The following is a 12914-nucleotide window of genomic DNA, read 5'->3' as shown; positions in this document are numbered from 1 at the left end:
ACAGGAACAACGTGCTAATATGAGGGAATGTTTGGTTGACAGAGCAGCATCTTCTCATGGGCAATATGCCTGAACTGAACTAGTCTGATATGTAAATCAGTATATAGAGGTACACTATACAGATACATGGGAATGCAGTCATAGGCCCAAATTTATTAAAGCCTTTGCTTTAAAGGTGCACTAAAAAAAAGTTGGTGCACACTTCCAGAGCAGTGCAAGGTGCGCCAGATTAATAAAGAGCGTGCACCACTTTTCTTGAATTTGGCGCACTCTGCCCACTCCACAGTCAAACTGCACCTGGTGCAGTTGGCACTGCTTTTGTTAAATGTGAGGTGTAGTCTTTTTTGATTGATCTTGATCTTTGGGTTGCAGAAAGGAATGGAAGAGCCCATTGACACCTAGAATCTTGTCTGAGGCATCAGTCACTGCTGAATAGATACTGTGATAACTTTCCCAGTACTCACAGTTCACTCCCAGCTGCACTAACCTTTGGTGCAAGCACATAGAAGTAGCCGGTGCCATTGGCTCTGCAGATAAGCTTGCACTTATCCCTTGGTGACACCCCAGAGTATTTGGGGACCCATCCAACTGTTGATGTTAGGCGATTTGTGCTTTGATTAAAGCCATTGAATGTTTCACATTGCTCCTCACGGAAACTTTTACCTGCAGCAAAGAACATAATTATATTGAGAATCAATCAAATATTACACAGGCCAGCAGAGGAAGGCAAATATATCAGGTAATACTATATTATCACCATTGTGATCACTGACCAGCATTGTGACAGACCTTTATGTAATATACTGTATCCAGAATGGTACACCATTATAGTCACTCTATACTATACTATAGTATTGGGAGAGATGCTTGTAATGAAAACAGGAGTATGGTAGATTACTGTTCTGGGACATGCATGGCTGTAATGTACACAGTGCTACACACCACTGTGATCACTCTTCTGTACTGGGACAGATATGTCTGTAATGTACACTGTGCTGGACACCACTGTGATCACTCCTCTGTACTGGGACAGATATGCCTGTAATGTACACAGTGCTGGAAACCAGTGTGATCACTCCTCTATGCTGGGACAGATATGCCTGTAATGTACACAGTGATGGACACCAGTGTGATCACTCCTCTATGCTGGGCAGATATGCCTGTAATGTACACAGTGATGGACACCAGTGTGATCACTCCTCTATGCTGGGACAGATATGCCTGTAATGTACACAGTGCTGGACACCAGTGTGATCACTCCTCTATGCTGGGACATATATGCCTGTAATGTACACAGTGCTGGACACCAATGTGATAACTCCTTGTAGTGGGACAGATATAATATAATCATCATATAATAATATAATCACTCACCAGTATCGGGGCAAGGGTTCAGAGAGCATGATCTGTATTTCACTCGTAGACCCTCACAATAGGTTCCTCCATGGGATGGCTCTGGGTTGTTACACTCTCGTTTGGCAAGCTGCACCCCCCCACCACAAGTCCTGGAGCATTGTCCATATGGGCTCCACTTGCCCCATGAGCCGTCCACCTTTGGAGAAATAGAAAAAAACTATAAAAATTGAACAAATTTAATTGATAATTGATAAAGGAGTGGATGCTAAACATCACATGCCCTGATATTAATAAAATGGACAGTCAGTTAAAAATATGTCAAGAATTATTACATTTCATATTTGTCATGTGAATAAGCCATAAGAACTATTTTCTAACCATGTTTCTCTTATCTCCCTCCAAAGATTATTTGGGACCAACTGCCATTACCATTTATTTCCACTAAATGTCTATGCTAGCTCAAATCTCTCCATATCCTACCTAAAATTTTACTCTCCTCTTACATCTCTAACTGGAGGTTACCCCTTATACCCCTTTATACCACTTTACCCATGTGTCACACTTTTCTGTTGCACTTAATGAAACTTCACATTTCTGAATACATGCCTGCATAAACATATGTATATTCATATATGTAAACAATGTACTGTATAAAGATAGAAATTACCAGCACAGTGCTATTATACTTTTTTTTTATACAAGATCTGTTTGTTGTATATACTATCAGCACCATTATGTATGCTGTATGTGCTAGGAGTATTATGTAATGGTACTGAATTATATTCCAGGCTTAGAATTACACATAATAATGCAAACGGTTACAAAGATCCCCAGGGGATGGGCTGCAGGATTAGCTTCAGGTATGCATCTTAGGATGCCAAGGTACAGAACATGATGATCTGAGATGTGGTAATACCTGTGCTTTAAGATTTGCCCATACACAGGACTCCCTGTACCCATCCATATCAGGAAGAGAATGTGGAACCTATGCAGGAATTCTACTCTTCTTATAAAAAAAAATATACAGCAATGACACAAACCTGCACAGAGGGCAATTGCATGTGACATGAATCAATCTGTCACTGGAACGTTTAAAACGTAATATGATTTATATATCATGATATGAGGAATGCTGATCTATAATATTACTCTATAAAGCATAGCTGTTTATAAATCTGGGATGTCTGTGTTTACTCGGGTATATTTGGATTATTGGTTTGGTGTATCTGCTTAGTTATTTAAGATGTGCATCTGTGCTGTGTCTTTACTGGGTTATAGCCAATAATAGTTCCTCTATATTACTTGACCCTCCCTATACCATACATTCTATATGAAACCTGTAATGTGAGTAGCTATAATTACCTGGGATGGGTAAGACCTCATGCATGGTCTCTTTACACTGGAGGTCACAGGTCAGCCTGTTTTGCCTCTCATTATATAATCTCACTTTCACTATGTATGTCCACTGTCACAAAACCACTGACACGAATGTACCACAGCATGAGTCCTTCAACAGTGAACACGTTCGATGTTATGGATGGGAGGATGAGTGTCATAGAAGTTACACAACTCTCATCATTCATCTTAACGACCCTCTGAACAAACAGTAACAGATGTGAAGCTGCAGCGATACATGCCCTTTATATATGACATATGTGACGTTCAGATAAACTGCTCATTCCACTGGACAATGTATTAAATCTACAAGATTACATGACCACACAGATCGCTTTCGCTACATCTTATCTTTCAGAACCTCCTCTGTTTCCACTCTCATTTGCCCCATCTGTCATTAACCAGCTTCAGTCAGGTCATGTTTGAAGGCCAAAGGTCATACATTACTGGTGTCTAATCACTACCACTTGTTATCTATTGGTTTGGTGTTATGGTGCCCATGTATCTGGCTGGGTTACATAAGGGCCCAGAAGTCTTTTACTTGTCTATTTTGTATTAACCCAAAAACCAAGTGGTCAGCAGTTGTTTCCACTACAGTATAAAAGTAACAGATTTCTTGAGCCTGCTGCATGTGCATGTTCACATTGGGCTCACTGGCCCAGATTTAGGGAAGCAAACTGCACTTGGTGCAGCATGCGCCAGATTATTTAATACTGGCACGCATCACACTTCTGTCAGGCCCTATAGGTGCAGGATTTTGTGATGAGGTGGACACAGTGCAGCCGTGCCACAAAACTGGTGCAGACACTTCATAAATACATGTGCAACCATTTGCTTGCTCTTTTCTGTGCAATTTTTGACAGAAAACATGCAGCCAGTTAAATAGATCTGGCCCATTGGTTCTTAGGTCCATAACAAGATTTTTCAAATATTCTTCCCTATCTTCTATATAATACATCGAAATGTTAATAAATATGTTAGTTCCTGTTGTATTGGGGGTTCAGTGTTTCTACATGGCAGAGACAGCTGCCTCTCCGGACAGTGATTTCCACGGTGTGTTCAGCCAAGACATGGTGGACACATCACATTTATCTCCCTGGTATTTTCTCCAGTACATTCACACAGTATATCACACAGACTGGCAGGAGCTGGCATAGGGTTTGTATAACTGTATCCAACCTTATCAATCAGTCTGCTATCCGGACTAAATACAATGCTCACGGTTGTAATTTGACACAGTGTAGCAGAATCCTAAGCAATGTGACAACATGAGAACAGTTTTTCCCAGCAGTATTGTAGCAATATTTCTTGTCACATTAATATGTAACAGTATATACATATGTCCAGTTGTTTTGGGTCACAAATTGCCTGGGTTTCATCATGTCTCCCTCAGAGAGTTGCATTACATTCTGATGGCAGCACAGATACACAAAGTATCTAGATTGAGATACTTTCAAAACCAGACTACAACTATAATACTTGGGGACCTGGGAATTTTGCTTTACCTTTTATTTTCAATGTTATGAATCATGCTTTCCTGATGTGTTGTTCCCCTTTTTTCTTTTTATTTATTTTTCCTTTTTTCTTCTTTTCTACATGATTTGTCTTTCTAAACATTGTTTCCTCCCCGATGACTGTTGTTTATATACTGCTTATGGGAAGATTGCAATAACAATATAAACTTGCAATTCATATTCCGCTGTGATGACTGTAATGTTCTAAATATATGTCTGTCTCTTATTTATGTTTTGTTCAATAAATTTACTTTGAGAATTGAAGCAAACATATACTGTATAAGAGTGATTCATTGGTTGGTGAAAACAGTATATAGAACCTAAAATAATGGTTGTACAGTATGGCCATGTCATGGCTCACCTTGTATCGCTTGGTGTTGTGTCTTTCTACACACATGCCATTTAGGCAAAACTTTCCATCACCGCAGCTTGTCCCATCTGCCCAAGGAAAATGTCGGGTCTGACACACCAGCTGCCCCCGGGCTCGACCTGTGCACCATAGCTTGGTGCAATACTGCATGTAAGGACAAGGCTTGGATCCCAGACCAAAGGCTAGCTCACATTGCCGGTTAAGGGTATAGGTGACCCCTGGAAGCTCATCAGGCAATGTTATCGGTTTTGCTGGCTCATCCAGGAGACACTCACCTAAACCAATGAAAAAAATTAATAAATACACAGAAAATTGGAATGATAAGAAATATTGTAATATAATACAGATGAGAGGTGACATAGGGCCAGAAACCTGTCAAAAATCTATGCTTTTTACTGTATTTGGCTACCACATAACTTAATTCTGTATAATGCTTGGTCAAGCACTTTAATGCAATGCATAAAATAGATCTGTTTCTATCAGTTTCTATCCCATATCCTAAGTCTATAAACATGACGTGACACAATGTTAACTCCTCCTCATAGACTGTAAGCTCTTGTGAACTCCTTATGTTTCATATGACCCTGTTATTAGTCTTTGATATCTTATTTTGTTTCTATATGTACCCCATGATTTGTAAAGTGATGCGGAATATGATGACGCAATATAAAAAAAGATTTATTCTTATTATAGATATATTAATACAGTTTTTTTTTAAATCGGTTGCCTCTTTAGTTTTAGCACAACACATTTTCCCAATTCATTTCTGTGGAACTGTCTCCTAGGAATGAATTTGGAAACTGCTTGGCAAATCTGTTTGCCATTCATGTGATGCAGCCAAACCAGAGCGAAAAAGGTGTCGAGATCGCATGAACCCTAGAATGTAACCGCAAACACCCCAATACCATTGTGCTTCCAGAAACTCCTCCCTGTCAGTGAATAAATCCAGATCTCGTGTTAAGTTTACAAATGCAACCGGATGCCAAGAGTAAACTGTTTAAAGAGGCGGCAGAACTGAGCCAGAGCGGGGACTAAAGCGCTCAGCTGTGGAAATCATTAGAGACTGGACCCAGCTGTCAGTGCACTCTTCACTTATCGGGCAGCTGTGTACATACTGCTATTAATGCAAATATGATGTAGCTCTAAACCCAGGCATCACAGGCCCAAACCAATCATCAGAAGTCCCATAGCTATATAATGACAGCTATGCGTGTAGACCCTCCGTCCACTCATGTGATGTCCTCATAGAATGTAAGCTCTTGTGATCATTGCCCTCACTCCTATTATTCCATATGACTGTTATTGCTCTGTAATGTCTTATTATATTTGTATATGTCCCCTATGATTTGTAAAGCCCTACGGAATTTGATGGCGCTATATAAATAAAGATTATTATTATTATTAAAATTTATAAAGCCTACACACGTTTCCATGACATTTTTATGACATGCTTGTGTTATAAAATGTTTCCTATAAAAATATGTCTGGTATTATTAAATCTGTAGCAGCATCGTTTCACCGATTCTGGTTCTGTGGCTCAAAAATAAAGGAAAATATAATTCTTACCATGCCCATTATCAAGGAAATCTGTAATGATGGCGGCGCTGCACCCAGACCATGGATTGACCCGGTCAATCTGTATTAGTGTAGGTGACATCATGTGGTTCTCCTTAAGCTTTCCAAACACTTCCTCGCAGGCCTTGACGTTGTCATGTGGCATGTTGAAGACGTGACCTGTATCAGAGGAGAACACAGTCAGGGAAGGAGACAGTGAGAGTTTTACAGTCGCCTTATTTATGGCACTGATAATTGGAAAAGATAGGATATTGAGCAATTGTGATTTATCTCCTCCCATCCCAGGGTTATTTTATTTCTTAAATTGAACAAACATGTGTAATTCATTTCATGAGGAAGAAAGGGAGGGGTGCCAAACTCTAGGAGATAAGAGGAATTCTGTACATTATTAGTGGTTGATGAGTCCACATAACAAATCAAGGACAACAAAGCATTTGTGAAATATGAGAGAATAAGCAACTATTCAATCTGGCTGTTGGTTCATAGGTTGTTCTTCATCCAACAATACATGGTATGGGGTTAAACGCTGAAAACAAAGAGGAAACTACAAGCACAGGCAGAACATTAACACTCCATGCAAATGACATCATCTGTGAACCTATAACCCTTATTATAACTTCAGTATCATCACACGTTTAAAGGAGGAACATTCAGTCTTACCCAAAACTAAAAGCATCCCCAAAAATACAGATCTGCTCAGCCAATTCTTCTTTTTTGTCTTAATGAACAAGGATGATCAATAATCATTACAGACAGCCTATAGCTGATAAATTGCAGCCTGGGACTAAAGCATCCAGAGAGCTTCACCAGAGGTCACAGTGGGCAGAGAGGTCCATCTGTAACGAAGGCTTGTCTGTAAGTCAAGTGTCTTTAATTCAGGGACCGCCTGTAATATTAGATGTATAATGGAGAGATTCTATCTAACTTCTGTTTAGAGGTTTACACAGTTAAGTAAAATGTTTAAAAATGGGTAAATTCCTGTCCATCAAAATCCACGCTATAAAATAAGCTACAATTGCTGTACTTGGGGATCTGTGGAGGTGTCTCTATATTTGTGAGGTGTTACAGAGTTTCTTCACTACGTAAAAATACCAAACATTCATCTGCGACTCTGCGTTGCTTGTTATTTTCCATGTGTGTTGGACAAGTCAGCATCACTATACAGCTATGGATCATGGTAGGGAGCTCACATCAGTGTCATTTACAGAAACACAATTCCATGAATAAGGATATTTTCTTAAAGGGGTTGGCCAGGATTTAGTATTGTTAGTCTCCAACCATGAAGTAATAATAGCCTTTCAATCTTTCAATTAATTAAAGGGGTTGTCTAGTCACAACAAGTTACCCCCGTCCACAGGATAGAGGCTAACATGCTGAACAGTAGGGTCCCAGTGGTGAGACTCCTACAGACCACAGGGGTCCTTTGCACCCCTGTTGTATGTCAAATGAAATGAGCAGCCGGTCACACATGCGCCCTACTGCATTATTCATCTCTGTGGCACTGATGGAGATAGCAGAACACCATACTTGGCTATCACTATCTGTTCCATAGACAGTCGATGAAGCAGCCTGCACTCCATTACTTTGGCAGTGCAATAAGAGTTCAATGGACCCCCATTTTTGTGATAAAAAAAATATTTTTTAAATTATACAATGTAAAAAATAAAGAAAGGAATGTGATTTTTCCTTTTATTTTTCCTTTTATTAAATAGTTTACATTATTTGTATAACTGTTTTTATTTTCGTGATGAAAACTGATAACATTTACTATACACAACATAACTATATACATAACTATTCACCCCTTCATGTCAGCAAGAAGTAAATTCACTTTATTACACTTTGTTTACTTCTTCTTTCCAAATCTGCTGACTTGTCAAGACCTTAAATAAACAGCATCCTCCAAGTCCCTTACCATAGGACTTTGTATTTCCCAACCATTGCAACTACTAAACACAAAATAACCAAATTCACATTCAGCTCCGCCAAAATGACACAGGTAAAAAAAACTTTGGTTTAATAAGTGATGTAATCCATGAGATTCTAATAACTATTTTTTTTATGTGGGGGAGTTAATAATATTAATTCTCTAATAGGGTGTGAATACTTTAGGCACTGTACATTTTGTACTGTTGTCATATGTGCCTGAACTGAACAGATCTATGATTTACAATCACAAATTCCAGAGCCCTAAGGGTTCAGAATAAGAGTACACTGTGTTGACCCTGTTTAAAATTGTGGATTTGAAATCTAATTTCTAAACATTCAGGGAAGCACCCTCCCTAACTGTGTCATTTACCGAAAATAACCTAGCCCATTGGGGAAGATATTGCCAAAGATTTAAACCATAAATGCAGCTACTGCAGAACCTCTTATAAGAAGGTTCATAAAACTCTGATGTAATATTGATTAGTTGCATTCAGGCTGTTACTAAATGTGCATAGCCCAATGGAAATTCTTTGTGAGTAGAACACATCAACCATTTAAATTGCTACAATTTATCAGTGGAAGCAAAATCCCAGATTTAAGACTAGGACTGAGTTGGATTATCTACATCTGATTTTTTTTCCAATGTATAATCATTCCTTTTACATTTCACTATAACCTACGATAATTGTTTTACAGTGACAAGAAATTTTGGCTATAGTGGAAGGGATTTTCATGTTCCTTCTCCTTTGGGTTACATGCTCATGAACGACTTATACAGTACAAATTCAAGACATAGGGGCACACTTACTAAGAAATGTGCAGTCTGTACTATGTGCAGTTTGCCTGTGTAGTGTGCAGGGGGTGCCAGATTCAGAATTTGTTAAAAAAATGCGTCAGCGCCGTATTCTTGTGGGCTAACACCCGCAGGTGTTAGCGGTGGGTGTTTGCCTCAATATGCAGCAAACGCCCACCTTGTATGGAGAGAGCTCAGTCCGTGAGCTCACTCCATACCCCCACCACCAACATGTGGTGTAACACTAGGTCACATGTTGGTAAGGAGTTAAAAGTAATGTGCAAAGTCTGACAGAAAACTGGAACACAGGCCATAGTAAATGGCCCCATAGACCCTGCTTGCACCAAATTCATTATTTGCATAGACTAGTTTTCACAATAGAACTGAATTAATGAATTATGACTTTCCATTTAGGCACATGTTTCGGCGCAAATTGACGCCAGTCCCCACCCTGGTGTACATTCTGTGACTGTTGATAGTATTTGCAACTTTTTATGTGAGTGCCGCAAACAGCCCCCATAGCAGAAGAACACTGCCAGCAGATTTATCAAGGGTAATGAATCTGACGGCAGTGGAGCTCCAAAGATATACATAGAAATGTCTCAAGGAGCCAACCAATTGATAAATTAGACCCATTGAGGCAGATTTATCAACCTGTCTGAAAGTCAAAATATTCATAGTTGCCCATGGCAACCAATTACAGCTCTCATTTTAACAGTGCTCATGAATATTGATTGGCTGTGATTGGTTGCCATGTGCAACTAGGAATATTCTGAATTTCAGACAGCTTGATAAATCTACCCCATTGTGTCCAATGTTTGTGGCCCGACACACCTTTATGTGCAGTTAGACTTAGCCCCAGGACCTGTTATACACTGTATCCACTCAACCCAACATATCCTAGTAACAGCAGTTTGTGGCCCTTCTAGATGTTGGCTGCATTAAAAGCAAAAGATTATTGAAATGTGTTTACATGAATATTTGTGGGGATGCTCTACTTTTTCTCCAAACGTTTTGTTTTGCATTCTCTTCCCTATCTAATGTACCTTGTTTTGGGGGCACTCACCAAGCTCATGAGCCGTAGTAAAGGCTGAAGGGAGCCCGTCATCTTCTATTACCGAGCAGCTGCGTTTAGGATCACACATGGTGCCCACGTCTGCCATTCCCAGAGTGTCACAGGTGGAGGCGCCACATAGATCCTGCATGGAGGGAATAGAAAATTGCTGAGTTCTGTAAAGTCTCGCAAAGTCTGGTAACAGAGAAAAATACAGCCGATTCTCTCACTTCACACAATTTCATTTTGGACTGATAAAAATCATTTAAAAAACAAGAACCATCAATGTTTAAGGGTGTGAATAGATGTCGAATCCATGATGCGACTGAGATGCATTGAGGAGGCTGCTGGCTACATTAATTAAGGAACTGTAATAATAATAATTTGTAACAAAATGGTTATTTAGTGCCAGTTTTATGTTAACACTTCATGTACCTGTCACTAGATAATAACATTTTTTAATGAATTATCGTCACAGTTCTTTAATTGATGAGACCGTAAGCATCACAAATTAATCACGGTCATGGCCGCAACATCTATTTGCATAATTATTGTATAATAATAATAATTAAAGTGATTTAGCACGTGTTATTGTTTGTAAAGTGAAAAGTTATACAACTATAATATGTGATTTCCCATTTGAAAAAAAAACAGAATATTGCCTACTTTATCCTGCTCACCCTTTTCTTTCCAAAGTTATGGCATTTTGTGTTCTGAAAGTGTTTGACAAAAATATTTCTCATTAGAGGTGAAATGGGCAGAGACAAATGTCTGTCAGTCTATGCCCTCAAGTGGAGGCCAGTTAGCTTGCCCACAGATCATTTTCTAGACCTCTTCTTGCTGTCATTCAATTGAAACCTCCATTGTTTCATTCCAGTGGTTAAAAAACAAGTTCATGGGTTATGTGATGGACACAAAGGTGCACGGTTCATCACCGTGACAGCACAGTACTCAGATTTAGGGTTGACATCAGGGCAGTTTTGGCAGTACGGTTGTATGATGTCTGGTTACAATGGTAAAAAAAAGGAGACCCTTTTCTTAAAACATTGACCATTTGTACTCTATGTGGTCAGAATAGGCTGCTTAAGTATTAAAGAAGTTGCAACACTTCATTGTACAGGTACATTTTATTATCATCTATGTTCTAGAATCAATACATTATAGTTCGGGGGCAGCTTTAATTTATGCCTCCAGTTACATGTATTCATAAATGTACCTAATGTGACTGTTACATATCAATGACCTCTGCTGCATGTCATGCTATAGATGGTAGGTGCCTTCTCGTATGGTCTTTTCCTGTGTAGCAGAATATAATAGTGTGTCTGCATCGTGGCACGCTATGGAATTTCATACTCTGTTTTTTGCCAGGTTCATTGTTCGAATTCCTCTGCTCTTTGGCTGAATCTCTGTTGTTTGTGGCCAGAGTCCAGTTTTAAGCATGCAAGCTATTAAGGAGTATTCCTGAGCTTTGCCTATAGGGCCCTGCAACAACCTAGCTCTGGGAATGGGGTAAAACAATTATCCCTTCTAAAACTTTTGCCAAAGTTTGGACAAAATGTAAATGTGGAGAACCACCTGGAAAAGTGGAAAACCAAAACGAATATTTAATGGTGGCACCTGGACAATCAGTAACCACCAGGACAATAGTAAGTGATAACTGCCTGGACCCATAGAAATAGTCGACCACTATGTTAAACTACAAATGGTGACCACCATAAACATAGGTAACAATTTCCTACTAAACCAATAGTAAATTGTGAACAGTTAGACAACTTGGTGCCTAGATAAAATGGGATACCGGTATCCAATAAAGATCCATTTATTGTCTTGTAAGGAAAGCCATACAGTTCAGATTTAAAGGGAACCTGTTACCAGGTTTTACCCCATTAAACTACAAGACCCCTCAGGTAGGGTATGAAATTTCCTTTCTAGATTCTAAATTCCCTCTTTTATGTGAAATCTCTCCTGTTTTCCTATAAAAAGTATCCCCCAAAGTCAGGCAAATATGACTCTTATAATCTCATTTTCACATGAGAAGAGTCAAGTTTAGTGGATGCAACGGGAGTCCAGAAACTGAGTAATCATTTTCTGCTCTTCTGCTAAGAAGTAACTTCATGTCTTATATTATGATCACATTCAAGGATCCATTCCCAGCACACAAGGTCAAATGTAACTGCAGCTCAGGATGTGACTTGAGTAGAAGGCATGCCATCACATACATTTTTGAAGCCCTCAATGTGACTAGAGCTAAAGGCAGAGTAATGTAGAATGAGCACTAGGTAAAAAAAAGACAACATTTCGTTGAGATTCACCCTGTAATTATTGTGCTTTAGTTCCTGTCTGGTCTGTATTTGGAGGCTCTGTTCCCCTTAGAGGATGCCCTGGGTGGCGTATTCTACATATCAATGTCCTCTGGCTGACCTTCCAGACCAGCCATAGCACAACCCCACCCTCTACAGGTAATACATTCCTGCATGGCAGCAAGTCCTGGCAACCCCCCATCCATGTAAACAGGACAAGACATAGTCTACTACCACCTGTATAGGCTGGGGGCCATTGTTTCTTAAAGGGACAATTATTCTTAAACTAAAGAATTAATACCAGCGGCTGTTCTGGTGCACTGCACGACTGACACATTTAATCATATCCCTAATTAATGGAATTATTCATGTATCCTGGATCACAATGAACAAGCTGGAATGTGAGAGTTAGTAGAGCAAGTGTGAGAAAAAGGCAAGAGGAGGAACAGAGTGCGAGGTAAACATTGTCCCATCATCATATTTGCATTTCTCATCCTGACATTTTGTATGGAATTCTGAGGTTTCATGCAATGCATACTAAGTTGTCGTTAAGTTGTGCATTTGTTAGTTGCAATGAACTTTTGTAAATGATCCTTTTTTGTTTTTTTTAATTTCAAACAGCTTAAAC

At 39.3% G+C, this 12914-nt stretch overlaps 1 protein-coding gene across 1 annotated transcript in view; it reads right to left on the bottom strand.

Moving 5' to 3' along the window:
- ADAMTS15 (ADAM metallopeptidase with thrombospondin type 1 motif 15) overlaps positions 1-12914 on the bottom strand; it is a 33124-nt gene that overhangs the window by 4687 nt on the left and 15523 nt on the right. The window contains exons 2-6 of the mRNA XM_072156733.1: positions 9999-10131; positions 6202-6369; positions 4627-4910; positions 1375-1552; positions 488-663 (exon numbers count right to left, since the gene is read on the bottom strand). Of these exons, the coding sequence (XP_072012834.1) occupies positions 488-663; positions 1375-1552; positions 4627-4910; positions 6202-6369; positions 9999-10131 (939 nt within the window). The remainder of the gene's footprint in view (positions 1-487; positions 664-1374; positions 1553-4626; positions 4911-6201; positions 6370-9998; positions 10132-12914) is intronic.

This window comes from Engystomops pustulosus, chromosome 6 (genome assembly GCF_040894005.1).
Source record: "Engystomops pustulosus chromosome 6, aEngPut4.maternal, whole genome shotgun sequence".
Taxonomy (NCBI): domain Eukaryota; kingdom Metazoa; phylum Chordata; class Amphibia; order Anura; family Leptodactylidae; genus Engystomops; species Engystomops pustulosus.
Note: the sequence above shows the minus strand (reverse complement) of the source record. Positions and strands in the feature narration are given on the sequence as shown.